The sequence below is a fragment of the Microcaecilia unicolor genome, chromosome 11, assembly GCF_901765095.1.
Source record: "Microcaecilia unicolor chromosome 11, aMicUni1.1, whole genome shotgun sequence".
NCBI classification, from domain to species: Eukaryota; Metazoa; Chordata; class Amphibia; order Gymnophiona; family Siphonopidae; genus Microcaecilia; species Microcaecilia unicolor.
The window spans coordinates 2999491-3014117 of NC_044041.1; the positions used below are offsets into that span (position 1 = coordinate 2999491).

The 14627-nt window shown below is 47.7% G+C and overlaps 1 protein-coding gene across 1 annotated transcript in view; it reads right to left on the bottom strand.

Annotated features, from left to right (window-relative positions):
- Positions 1-948: 948 nt before the first annotated feature.
- The window catches only part of KREMEN1 (kringle containing transmembrane protein 1), a 150602-nt gene continuing 136923 nt past the window's right edge, over positions 949-14627 (bottom strand). The window contains exons 7-9 of the mRNA XM_030219872.1: positions 11631-11801; positions 4615-4699; positions 949-1627 (exon numbers count right to left, since the gene is read on the bottom strand). Coding sequence (XP_030075732.1) covers positions 1468-1627; positions 4615-4699; positions 11631-11801 — 416 coding nt within the window. The 3' untranslated portion in view covers positions 949-1467. The remainder of the gene's footprint in view (positions 1628-4614; positions 4700-11630; positions 11802-14627) is intronic.

Below are 14627 nucleotides of genomic sequence, written 5' to 3' on the forward strand. Positions count from 1 at the left end.
CAACTTCCTGTGTCTGCACAGGTGGGACACACAGAAGAGGAAATACTTCGGAGGCCAGCCAGAGAGTAAGTTGCTTCTTTTTTTATGTTGCCGGCAGCCCACAGGTACACTGCCGAGGGGAGGAGGTAAAGACGAGAGAGATATTGAACTATTTGAGGGGCCGGTGCCGGTGGTGGGCAGGTGGGGATGCTGTGGCGGTGGCAGAGGGCAGGTGGGGAGGGAGGTGGTGGCATCGGGCAGGCGGGGGGAGAAGGGCGGATTGTTTGCCATGGGCCTAGCTTTATCACTCGGTGGCTCTGGTCATTTTCTGCAAATAAAACACATGGGAAATGTTTCATAGTACCTCATAAGTGAATTCCAGAAAGCATAGGACAAGCACAGGGGATACGTGCGGGAGAGGAAGGGATTGTAGATGGACAGACGGGAGAGATTTGATGGTTGTTTTCTATCATATGTGCTTTTTCGTGTGCTCATAAATTGCTTCTTCTGCCTAGACCAGCAGCACTGCTCTCTTCCTTGGTCTGTGCTATCGTCATTGTACAGAGGAAAAGAGCCAGCAATACCTTGTTCAGGATGGAACACAGGGAGTGACCCCCCCCCCTCCCCCCAATACTGTCTCTTATCAGCAGCACTGGATAAGCCTGGGGTGCTCCAGAGCAGGAGCAGGGAAAGTAATACACAACTGTGATTCTGGTTGCGTTCAGGGAAAGAACATTCCCAAGGGCTGGAGAAGGATAAAATCGCCAACAAGGCATGACCTGCCCATCCTTCCAAGGTCGAAAACTGAGGTTCTAGATCCTGGAAGTCTTGGTCTTTGGCAGGGCACTTCATTGATTTGATGGAGGTGCAACACTTTAATCAGTTGTACAACTGTCCTACAGTCACTATTGCTCACACACCGGGCCGTTAGGGTGAGAAATCTGTAACCATGTGACATTTGAGAGAGAGGCACAGACCAACAGTGCTATATAAATAATAAATATTAATATTTTATGTGCAACTGTTTACAGAATGATGGTTTTACCATGCCGAGGCAGGATGTGACGGTCTGAACGGTCCCCTACCCTATCCCATCCCTCTATTACAGGGAATGCCCCCATCCCCTAACAGCAGGCATGGCGACATCCCTTGCCACTGTCCTACTAGCCACATCCCCTGATCTCTTTCAAATACAAGGTATGTTTCTGCTGCATTTGCTGAGAGCCTCTATCCAGAGTTTGTTGCCTCGGCTCCTCCACAGTCCTGGTTTGGAATTTAACGGACCTCTGACCCCATAATCTCGATCCCATCCGAGTTCAGAAATCTATGACCAAGTGGATGGAGGTCTTGTGGGAGGCAACAGAACACTTTGCTCCCTCGGAAGAGATTCTTGCAGGACGTCGTAAGACTGGGAGAACCAGAATTATCCCAAGACAGGGTATGTGCTGTAAGTGAAGCTTGAGCCCCTGGGGAGCAAAGGGGAGTCCTTTATTCCCCCACCAGAGGGTTGCGGTCATCGTTCTGGCCTTTCAGTTTCTTTTTGAAGATAGAGATAGAAGTGGAGGGTTTGTAAAAAATGCTCCAGATTTCCCCTGTGGATCCTTGATGAAGATCTCTGACGTTGCCTGCAGAAGGAGCTCGATGGGACCTGTAAAAGAGCAAAATAGATGAACACAGAGAACAGCAGGAAGCTCCTCCCAGCAAAACACTGGTTTTCCAGTGCTGTGACTGCATGGAAACAGTGGAAGAGGCAGTACAGCACTGGAGATGCCGTCTTTTCAAAACACACTGCAAGGCAGTGGCGTCGCGAAGGCAGCTGACACCCGGGGCGGGTCGCCGCTGCGCACCCCCCCCCCCCCCGGGTGCAGCGCGACGCACCCTCCCCCCTCCGTAGCGCAACACCCCCCCCACCCGCAAGAACATACCTGGAGGGCGGCGAGGGGCGGGCGGGAGGGCCAATCCGCCGAGTGCACGCCGCTGGGGGGTGTCAGCGCCTCACTGGTTCCTTGCTCTCTCTGCCCCGGAACAGGAAGTAACCTGTTCCGGGGCAGAGAGAGCAAGGAACCAGCGAGGCGCCGACACCCCCCAGCGGCATGCACCCGGGGCGGACCGCCCCACCGCCCCCCCTTCCTACGCCACTGCTGCAAGGAAAGAGCAGGCTTTGCATTGGCAGAGAGTCCCCCCCCCCCCTTCACAGTGCTGATACTGGAGTGGAGGAGCAGCCTAGTGGTTAGAGCAGTGGGCTGAGAACTGGGGAATCCGGATTCAAATCCTGCTACCACTCTTTCTGATCTTCAGGAAGTCACATAAGCCCCCCCTCAGTTACCAAACACATGAGATCCCACACCAGTGATCTTCACCGTTTGTTAAGCAGAGCATGATGTTAAGAGCCGCAGACCTAATGGTTAGTGCAGCAGACTTTCATCCTGGTGTCTTGGGTTTAATTCTCACTGCAGCTCCTTGTGACCTTGGGCAAATCACTTAACCCTCCGTTGCCCCTGGTACAAACTAAGTACCTGAATATATGTGAACCACTTTGAATGTAGTTGCAAAAAACCTCAGAAATGCGGTATATCAAGTCCCATTTCCCTTTCCCTTTCCCCTAGGTACAAAGACTTAGATTGTGAGCCCTCTAGGGGCAGAGAATGTAACTGCATATAATGTGTACAGCACTGCCCTCTAGGGACAGAGAAAGTACCTGCATATAATGTGTACAGCACTGCCCTCTAGGGACAGAGAAAGTACCTGTGTATAATGTGTACAGCGCTGCCCTCTAGGGACAGAGAAAGTACCTGCGTATAATGTGTACAGCGCTGCCCTCTAGAGACAGAGAAAGAACCTGCGTATAATGTGTACAGCGCTGCCCTCTAGAGACAGAGAAAGTACCTGCGTATAATGTGTACAGCACTGCCCTCTAGGGACAGAGAAAGTACCTGCGTATAATGTGTACAGCGCTGCCCTCTAGAGACAGAGAAAGTACCTGCGTATAATGCGTACAGCGCTGCCCTCTAGGGACAGAGAAAGTACCTGCGTATAATGCGTACAGCGCTGCCCTCTAGGGACAGAGAAAGTACCTGCGTATAATGTGTACAGCGCTGCCCTCTAGAGACAGAGAAAGAACCTGCATATAATGTGTACAGCGCTGCCCTCTAGGGACAGAGAAAGAGCCTGCATATAATGCGTACAGCGCTGCCCTCTAGGGACAGAGAAAGTACCTGCGTATAATGTGTACAGCGCTGCCCTCTAGAGACAGAGAAAGTACCTGCGTATAATGTGTACAGCGCTGCCCTCTAGGGACAGAGAAAGTACCTGCGTATAATGTGTACAGCGCTGCCCTCTAGGGGTAGAGAAAGTACCTGCGTATAATTTGAAATGCATAAGCCAATACCTAAACTTTCGAAAACACCTCAAAGCAGTGGCATAGCTACGTGGGGCCTGGGCCCCCGTAGATTGGGCCCTGGACCCCCCTGCCGATGACCCGCTCGACCCCCCCCCTCCTGCCTCCAACCCGCCTACCTTTGCTGGCAGGGGACACCAATCCCCTGCCAGCCGAGGTCCTCCTCGCAAAAGGCTTCCTATTCCTTTTGTTTCTGATGTCCTGCACGACGTCAGACTCACAGAACGAAGCTGGGGGGGGGGGGGGGGGGGGGGGTGTCAGCGGCGTCAGGGGGGGACTAAAATGTGCCCCCTCACTGCGGTCTCTGGATCCCCCTCCCGCCAAAGTCTGGCTATGCCCCTGCCTCAAAGCATTTTGCTTCAGGAAACTTTATTATGATGACTGCAAATAATCTCATGATTACCTAATCCTCTCTGAGTTTCATGTCACATATGTAGTCATCTGACCCGTACGCCCCACCCCTTTGAGAAACTACCTCTGTAACCTTCAGTACTCCTAGGATTTATGCATTATATGGTCTGTTAATACCCTGTTGTTAATGTAAGCCACGGTGAACCAACATAAACTGAAAATCATGGGGTATAAATGTTATTATAAGTAAATACATCTAGTAGCGCTATAGAAATCATTAGTAGCAGTATTAGCAGGACACAGTGGTTAGTGCTCTGAGGTTTGGGGGGGGGGGGGGAGCGGTCTCACCAAATACAAGGTCAATCCAGAGAGACTAACATCAGTAAAACTATCTGCTGCCCCCTCTCTCCCTCAGCCTGTCTCCCCCACGCTCTTTCCCCTTCGGCTTCTGTACCCCCCACACCCTCACCCAATACAAACATCTCATCCCAGCCAATCTCAATCTCCAGATGCCTGTCCCACCTGTCCCCTCAGTTTGTCAATCTCCACCACCCCCTCCCAACCCCAACCTTTTCTTGAATGTTAATACTGGTGCTGCTTTTGGTAGAATTGTTCTGGTACTGTACAGCTCCGAGACGGAATCTCTTCACTATTCTTATGATCACAAACTCACTGAGAGTCGCACATTTGTCAGAAGAAAACAGAATTGTTGCCCTGAAGAGATGTGGAGGGGTAAACGGGGAACCAGTGGAATTTAGGGTCAATTGAGACCTAACAATGAGGAAAGCTGCGCTGCACGGTGAGCCCAAAAGCTTCTGGTTCAACTGCGAGTAATTAGATCTCAGTGTGGTGCGTTGATTTTACACCTGCAAATCCTTCATACTCACTTTATGGCGACATGGAGCAGGATCTTCCCCAGTATGGCCACGACCGTCAGAATGAGAAGAGCTATCAGGGTATACAGTGTCCACCCTGCAGGAGAAAACAGAGCCATCCCGTTAGCTCTTACGTAAAGTAGAGTTGCTCTGATTGCTTTAAGGAGAGTTAGCACAATTTCTGGTGTTTGCAGTTTCTGCTGGAGGTCAAGGTTTAAGCTACATTGTCCAGATTACAGCTCAGACGTGGCTCGTGGTAAACGTGTTTGTTTGCGCCACACAGCAGCAGGGCCATGTCGCTATTCTGCATCCGCTGCAGCACAACCCGAAATGCAGAGACGCTCGTCCCAGGCCATGCAAGCAGAAACCCAAAATGCAGAGGCGCTCGTCCCAGGCCATACAAGCAGAAACCCAAAATGCAGAGGCGCTCGTCCCAGGCCATGCAAGCAGAAACCTAAAATGAAGAGATGCTCGTCCCAGGCCATGCAAGCAGAAACCCAAAATGCAGAGGCGCTCGTCCTAGGCCATACAAGCAGAAACCCAAAATGCAGAGGCGCTCGTCCCAGGCCATGCAAGCAGAAACCTAAAATGCAGAGACGCTCGTCCCAGGCCATACAAGCAGAAACCCAAAATGCAGAGACGCTCGTCCCATGCCATGCAAGCAGAAACCTAAAATGCAGAGACGCTCGTCCCAGGCCATACAAGCAGAAACCCAAAATGCAGAGATGCTCGTCCCAGGCCATGCAAGCAGAAACCTAAAATGCAGAGACGCTCGTCCCAGGCCATGCAAGCAGAAACCCAAAATGCAGAGGCGCTCGTCCCAGGCCATGCAAGCAGAGACCTAAAATGCAGAGACGCTCGTCCCAGGCCATGCAAGCAGAAACCCAAAATGCAGAGGCGCTCGTCCCAGGCCATGCAAGCAGAAACCTAAAATGCAGATACGCTCGTCCCAGGCCATGCAAGCAGAAACCTAAAATGCAGAGACGCTCGTCCCAGGCCATACAAGCAGAAACCCAAAATGCAGAGATGCTCGTCCCAGGCCATGCAAGCAGAAACCTAAAATGCAGAGACGCTCGTCCCAGGCCATGCAAGCAGAAACCCAAAATGCAGAGGCGCTCGTCCCAGGCCATGCAAGCAGAAACCTAAAATGCAGATACGCTCGTCCCAGGCCATGCAAGCAGAAACCCAAAATGCAGAGGCGCTCGTCCCAGGCCATGCAAGCAGAAACCTAAAATGCAGAGACGCTCGTCCCAGGCCATGCAAGCAGAAACCCAAAATGCAGAGGCGCTCGTCCCAGGCCATGCAAGCAGAAACCCAAAATGCAGAGGCACTCGTCCCAGGCCATGCAAGCAGAAACTCAAAATGCAGAGGTGCTCGTCCCAGGCCATGCAAGCAGATACATCTAACTCTGCCATGGAGCACAATAAGCTTCAGAAAAAATAACTGTGTAATTATCTAAGTTGTGTAATGCACTTTGCATATGACTGCTTTTGATCTACTTAGGTGTGTTCAGAGAACACAAAGTGAGCAGTTTTCAGTGATCCAAGAGGAGTGTCTGATGGTACAATAAGAAACGAGCCTGCTCCATGCAGGGAATTCCAGCAGATAAACTTCTACCTTGAGTGGAAATAGGCTGAACCGTAGACGATCAACGTTCAGAAGTTTTAACTGCCTAAAATCAGGTTTCAGTGCAATGAATCCAGCCATTTCAAAATTTGGCTCCTCCAATCGTCTGTGTTTGTGCAGGGAAAACCACAAGTGACACAAATGTATCCAGCCAAAAAAGGGGAAGCGTTGGAAGCATTCCCAGTGCAAGTGTTTGGTTTTATGCATCAGCCCATTAGATTTACCTGGGGAACCCTGACCACGCAAGTAACCAGTAGATATAGCCAGGTATTCAGTGAAGAAACCGGCTGGTTATCTTTGGCTAAATATTTACGTAAATTTAGCTAGGGCTCTTTATTTGCTCAGCAGGTTCTTATTTTCAGAGGATGCTTCCCTGTTGTGTGCATATGGAATAAATTGATCATGGACAGGGTTCCAAATGCCTTAAGTAATTTGGTGGTGATTCTATAACTGTGTGTCTGTGTAATTGCTTAGAAGTGAGCCGTAGAGCTGGTGGCTGTTCCTCCACCACGTACGTCCCAGACTTCGCCCATGCATTCAACTACCTGCAAACTACGTTATCGGAGATATGTGCATGGTAATATGTGCTAGTATTCTCGCATGTAACGAGCACAGAAATGTTAGTGCCTGCTCCGTAGAATTACCCTCATAGTGCAGGTCAGCCTTACGTATCTACTGAATCTGACATCCCAACGCAGAGGAAGCAGGATTACAACCTTAGATCATCCTCAACTATGTCAATTTTTACAGTCAAGTTTGCACCAAACTCCACTATTAATGCAACGTCATTGGTTGCCAATTCAATACTGGATCTACTACAAGATTCAAATTCTAGCTCACCAAGTCCGTCGTAATGACAGTCCTACTTATCTTGCTTCTACTGTCACTTCACACCTGCGTTCATTACGTGATGGTGTCTATTTATTCCCCCAGTTCGTTTTGCTAAACAACAAGGACTTTCATTGCCGCTCTGGAAGTCCTTGACCTTGGCCATTCGTACAAAGCTTTCTCTTTCAACATTTAAGAGTCATCTTTGAAAACCTACTCGTTTCACCAGGCCTTTAATTCTAATGCAGAGTGAGGTGGATTGTTGTAGAGTGGCGTTCTTTTCTCATTCCTTATCTATTATTTTCTCTTTTGTGAACAAGAAAGTGTATATTAAGCTCATAAACCATCAAAAAAGCCTCTGTGTTGGCTTCCATCTGCTTTTAGAAACATAGAAACATGAAGGCAGATAAAGGTCAAATGGCCCATCCACACCATCCACCATCTCCTCCTCTCTCTAAGAGATCCCCACTGCCTGTCCCACGCTTTCTTAAATTCAGACACAGTTTCGTCTCTATGACCTCCATTGGGTCCACCCTATCCACCACCCTTTCCGTGAAAAAGTACATAAGTACATAGTACATAAGTATTGCCATACTGGGAAAGACCAAAGGTCCATCAAGCCCAGCATCCTGTTTCCAACAGTGGCCAATCCAGGTCACAAATACCTGGCAAGATCCCAAAAAAGTACAAAACATTTTGTACTGCTTATCCCAGAAATAGTGGATTTTCCACCATTTAATAATGGTCTATGGACTTTTCCTTTAGGAAGCGGTCCAAACCTTTTTAAAACTCCGCTAAGCTTACTTCCTTTTCCACATTCTCTGGCAATGAATTCCAGAGTTTAATTACATGCTGAGTGAAGAAAAATTTTGTCCAATTCATTTTAAATTTATTATATTGTAGTTTCATCGCATGCCCCCTAGTCCTAGTATTTTTGGAAAGTGTAAACAGACGCTTCACATCTACCTGTTCAACTCCACTCATTATTTTATAGACCTCTATCATATCTCTCCTCAGCCGCCTTTTCTCCAAGCTGAAGAGCCCCAGCCGCTTTAGCCTTTCCTCATAGGGAAGTCGTCTCATTCCCTTTATCATTTTCGTCGCCCTTCTCTGTACCTTTTCTAATTCCACTATATCTTTTTTGAGATGCGGCGACCAGAATTGAACACAATATTCGAGGAGTGGTCACACCATGGAGTGATAAATATGAGGACATTCTAATGCCTTTGTGTTTTCCATTCCTTTCCTAATAATACCTAACATTCTGTTTACTTTCTTAGCCACCGCCACACACTGAGCAGAGGGTTTCAACGTATCATCAACGACGACACCTAGATCCCTTTCTTGGTCCGTGACTCCTAACATGGAACCTTGCATTATGTAGCTATAATTTGGGTTCCTCTTTCCCACATGCATCACTTTGCACTTGCTCACATTAAACGTCATCTGCCATTTAGACTCCCAGTCTCGTAAGATCCTCTTGTAATTTTTCACAATCCTCCCACAATTTAACAACTTTGAATAACTTTGTGTCATCAGCAAATTTAATTACCTCAGTAGTTACTCCCATCTCTAGGTAATTTATAAATATGTTAAAAAGCAGCGGTCCCAGCACAGACCCCCTGGGGAACCCCACAAACTACCCTTCTCCACTGAGTATTTCTTTAGATTATTCCTGAGCCTATAACCTCTTAACTTCATCCTATGCCCTCTCCTTGTAGAGTTTTCCGTCATATGTAAATGGCTCACCTCCTATACATTAATGACTCAGAGATATTTAAACATCTATACCATATCCTCTCTCTCACCTTTCTTCCAGAGTCCACAAATTGAGGTCTACAAGTCTGTACCCATATGCTTTATGACAGAGACCACTGACCAGTTTTTTATCCGGCCTCTGGACCGACTCCATCTTGTCTAGATCTTTTTGAAGATGAGTCTCCAGAATTGGGACCTCCCCAGAGACTTATACAGGAGCATCATCACCTCCTTTTTCCTACTGGCCATTCCTCTCCCTATGCACCCAAGCATCCTTTTTAAAATGTTTGGCCACCTTAAGATCATCAGATACAATCGCCCCCAAGTCTTGCTCTTCTTTCGTACACAGACATACTTCACCCCCTATACTATACTGTTCCCTTGGATTTTTGCAGCCCAGTTCCAAGACCCTGCATTTTGTTAGCATTATATCTTAGTTGCCAATTTCTGGACTAATCTTTAAGCTTTGCTGGATCCCTCCTCATGCCATCTATACCCTCAGGGGTGTCTACCCTATTTCAGAGTTGGATATCATCCACAAAAAGACAAATCTTACCAGACAGTCCTTCCACAATATCACTCACATAGATGTTAAAAAGAGCCGGCCCGAGGACCGATCCCTGTGGTACACCACTGATTACATCCCTTTCCTCAGAGCAAGCTCCATTAACCATTACCCTCTGTCTCCTTCCATCTACCCAGTTTTTAACCCAGTCACTTTAGGGTCCATACCGGGGGGGCTCTCAGTTTATTTATCAGTTGCCTGTGCAGAACCGTGTCAAAGGCTTTGCTAAAATCCAAGTACACCACATCTAGCGTCCCTCCCACGTCCAACTATTTGGTCACCCAGTCAAATAAATCAGTCAGGTTTGTCTGACAAGACCTACCTCTAGTGAAATCATGCTGTTCCGGATCTTGCATCCATTCGATTCTGGAAACCTCACAATCTTTTACTTTAGAAACATTTCCATTATTTTTCTCAGGTCAGACTAACAGGTCTGTAATTCCCAACCTCCGCCATACTTCGCTTTTGTGTAGAGGGACCACATCCGCCCTTCTCCACTCTTCTGGAACCACTCCAGACTCTTAAGGGAGCGTTGAAAAGCTCAGTCAACAGAACCGCCAGAACTCCTCCGAGTTCCTTGAGTACTCTCATGTATGCCATCAGGTCCCGTCGCTTTGTCTATTTTTAGTTTAGCTAGCTGCTCACAAACAGTCTTTTGAAAATCAGTCCTGGTTTACCACATATCCAATCCCATTAGCATTTTGATTTCTGTGGTTCTGCCCCCCCCCCCCCCCGCCTTTCATCCATGAACACAGAACAGAAATAACTGTTAAGAAGTTCAGCTTTATCCTTATTAGCTTCTACGTATTCCTCCCCTTCACCCTTTTGCCTCACAGTGCCCTACAGAAGGATCAATATGGCTAACCACTGCAACCGAGTACCAGGATTTAGTCTCTCCAGGCTCAGAATGGGCAGATGGGCAGCAGCGGTGCAAACTTCCCACACAAACTGCACCCTAGCCAAACTGTATGTGCACACATGTCCTCACTACGATACAGAGGACACGTGGAGGGGCATAATCAAACGGGGGCGTCCATCTCTAAGGACAGCCCTGTAAAGGCGCGTCCCGACCGTATTATCGAAACAAGATGGGCATCCATCTTTCGTTTCGATAATACGGTCGGGGACGGCCAAATCTCAACATTTGGGTCGCCCTTAGAGATGGCCGACCTTGGTCTTCGCGGATAATGGAAACTAACGACGGCCATCTCAAAAACGGCCAAATCCAAGCCATTTGGTCATGGGAGAAGCCAGCATTTGTAGTGCACTGGTCCTCCTCACATGCCAGGACAGCAACCAGGCACCCTAGGGGGCACTGCAGTAGACTTAATTGCTCCCAGGTGCATAGTTCCCTTACCTTGGGTGCTGAGCCCCCCCAACCCCACCCCCCCAGGTCCGCCTGCCTGAAGTACACTGCACCCACTACAACTGCTCCAGGGACCTGTATACTGCTATGATGGACCTGAGTATGGCATTTGAGGCTGGCAAAAAAGTATTTTTAACCTGTTTTTTTTATGGTGGAAGGGGTTAGTGACCACTAGGGGAGTAAGGGGAAGTCATCCTTGATTCCCTCCGGTGGTCATCTGCTCAGTTCGGGCATCTTTTCACGGCTTGGTCATGAAAAAAAAATGGACCAAGTAAAGTCGGCCAAGTGCTCGTCAGGGACGCCCTTCTTTTTTCTATTATTGGCTGAGGTCGCCCATCTCCTAATTACGCCCCAGTCCTGCCTTCGCTACCCTGCCGACATTGCCCCCGTGAACTTTGGTTGTCCTCGCGACAGAAAGCCGGCGAGGGTGTCAAAAAATCGTTTTTCGATTATTCTGATTTGGGCGGCCTTGCGAGAAGGGCGCCCATCTCCCGATTTGTGTCGAAAATGGGCGCCCTTCTCTTTCGAAAATAAGCGTGATACAGACCTAACACCTTGTCCAGCCCTGCCCTGCCCAGGGGCACCACATGGTGTGATGAGAGAAGGTGGTCTTTATTTTCAATTAAACCTAGGCCTGTCTTCTGATGCTTATAGTGAATATGTAAATTAATGACTGTGATGCTTTTAGCGATGTGTTCGCTGCTCCACAGGGAACCAGACTGTGGCCACGTGTTTTGGATGAGATAAACTCGGTATCATCTGGAACGTTCTTGCTATCTGACACCTTGTCTATTTCACAGCTCAACCGCATGAAAACCCCTGATGCAATGAATCACATGAACAGAGACACGGGCTGAGCCCACAGACTGGCACAGGCTGCTATACCTGGCATGCTGCTGGAGGGGCGACTGGGGCTGGTGGTGATGACGTACAGGATCTTGGAGGAACGGGCAGCATTGACACTGAGGTTAGCTCTCTCCGTTATCATCTCGGCAAGTGACTGGTTGGTCCTGGACTTAGGATCAGAAGGGCTGTCAGGCAGCTGCTCCTTAAAAGCTGAAAAGACAAAAAAAAAAAAAATCTCAGTGCAAGAGCTAGGCTGAGCCTGATTTAAGCCTCACTTGAAAAGAAAGAAATGAGAGACTGAGGGCCAGACTCTGGGGATGTGTCTGTACCGAGGAGGGGGCAATCAAACCAAGTGTTATCCTCGCCTCACCCAGCACCCACTGCCAGGTTTTTGGTTTTCCAGTTTACACATAGATGGTCATTTCATAGACTATTTTTTTGCATAAAATGCTGATTTAGAGGCTTTTATAAAATTAGCTGCCATGTATTGATACCAGAGGCGTATATGAAACAAGTCTTTACAGCTTTTGATCCTGTCAAACTGCACAGACCACTTTCCAGCCCCCCCCCCCCCTCTTGGTAGGTGGGAGAGGCCAGAGCCCAAGGTGGGGGGGGGGGGGGGGACATTTTGGTCGCCACCCCACTGCCGCCGCTGTAACATCTTGTCTGGTGGGGGTACCCAACCCCCGCCAGCTCAAGACTTCGTCCAACTCTGGTCTCCGGCGCTGCCGCATTGCCTGCCCTGCTCTCTCTTCCCCTCACATCCGGCACAATCCTTTTAGTGAAACTGCTCAGTTTCACTAAAAGGAGAGTGCCTGACATGAGTGGAAGAGAGAGCAGGGCAGGCAATGCAGACGAACTGCTGTAGACTAGTGCTGGACAAAGTGTTCAGCTGGCGGGGATTGGGGACCCAGAGCAAATTTGGGGGGCCCAGGCCCCTGTGGCTCCACCTAGCTACGCCTATCACCTCATTCCATGGCTATGTTATTTATTTATTTTATTTATGCATTCTTATATCCCACTATTACCCAAAAACAAGTTTCGATTCAATGCCAGTTAGATGCCAGTTGCCCAAGTCGTAGAATATTAGCTCTCATGTGTGTGACTGTTATGCATATAGATGCCGGCCACACAACTGCCTTACTGCGTAAATGCAAAGGCGTTCGCATGGGTGGGGCATGGGCGGGGCTTAACTTACAGAATACATACGTGCATAATGGTCATGTTTAGGTGTGCATTTACACCTGCTGTTGGCGTGGTGTAAGTTTACCCTAGTTACCCTTTGTGCAGTTATACATTAAGCTCAAAAGCCTGTGTTGTACCATCCAGTGTGGAGTTTACCCCTATGTTTATGTATCATTTTTGATCAATTGCCCAATGTTGGACAAGCCCAAGTCTAAGCGAAAACCAATTCCAAAAGAGAGAAAATGAACTTGAAAAAGGATAGGATATGGCAGAATCTCATAAAGGTATAGCCCAGTCTTACAGGATAAAACCAGATACCTGAAATCATTGTGATTCCGCTGCAGTCAATTCATCAGTATTAAGGAGGGTTAAATGGTACTATAAACAAATGTGTTTTAAATTGTTTATAAGAGGTTTCTGAGTACAGTCCTAGAGGCAAAAAATGTCTGTCTGTCTTGACTCCCAGGGGACCCATGATGGAACTGGAAGGATTAGTCAATGATCATTAGATCATAAGCACCGCCATACTGGGAAAAGACCAATGGTCTGTCAAGCCCAGCATCCTGTCTCTGACAGCGGCCAATCGAGGCTTCAAGAACCCGGCAACCCCCCCCCCCCCCCAAAAAAAAAAAAATTTAATTTTTAATAATGTTCAATAGACTTTTCTCTCAGGAATCTGTCCAAACCCCCTTTAAACTCTGTAAGGCCAGCTGCTGTCACTACATTTTCCGGCAACGAGTTCTAGAGTCCAACTACACGCCGAGAAGAGAAGAGACACAAGGTATAGTTAAACTGGATATATAGCCTGAAGAACCATCACAGAGTGCCTTAAAGGTTAAGGACCAGATTTTGAACTGTTTTGCAAACAGGATAGGGAGCCAATGTAGGTGAAGATGAAGAGGGGTAAGGTGATCACGATGCTTAGCCCTACATAGGAAATGAGCTGCAGTATTGTAGAGCAATTCTAATCTTTTAATGGCTACATTACAGTAGTCTAGCCGAGAGTCACTTAGGCATGATAAAGGGTTTGTAGAGCTTCCGTGTCAAGTTGAGTATGGATGGAATATAGTTGATGTAGTGCAAAAGAAATCCTCAACAAAGAACTGAGGAAATCTGTTCGGTAAAAGTTAAACTGAAAAGAACTAACGAGGTGTTGGCGGTTTACCGAAAAAGAATTGTGTTACAAATCACCTTCTGTTTGTTTTATCTGCACTGAGAACAAGATGGTTCAATTTTCAATATAGGCAAGTGGTTGATTTTATAAGGCCTAAGGCCAGTGGGTAACTGCAACAAGAAATAAGCCACCTTGAACAGGCAATGACTGTGAGTAGTAGGCGAGGGAGTATTACAAGGTTATATCCAGCTTTGTTATTGCAACTCTCTCCCCCCGTGAAGTATACATTCTTATGGGAAGGCATACCTGGGGTTCATTCTGAATCTAAAGAATGGGGAAAAGGTTTATAAGAATCTCCTGCAGGTAACCACTGCTAGCAATATGGTGGAGAATGGATATAAAATGCTTTACCAATGGTACTATACTCCGGTTAGATTAAAAGCTATATACGGGCATGGTAGTGACATGTGTTGGTGAAGGGGACTTACTTACATGTTTGGTGGTCAGGACCCAAGGCACAGCTCTTTTGGGAGATGGATACAAGATATTGTTGGAGTAAACTTGGGAAAATCAGTAGCCGGTGGTTTACTAAACCTGGGACCATAAAGACTTTTGGTTCAAAAACAGCGGCCGATGTATCCTATTTTCACAGCCAACTGCCTAGTTTTGGCTTCTGCTTGGAAACAGCAGGATATTCCTGGACTTACTAAGGTTCCGATAACAGTAAATTATGTCTA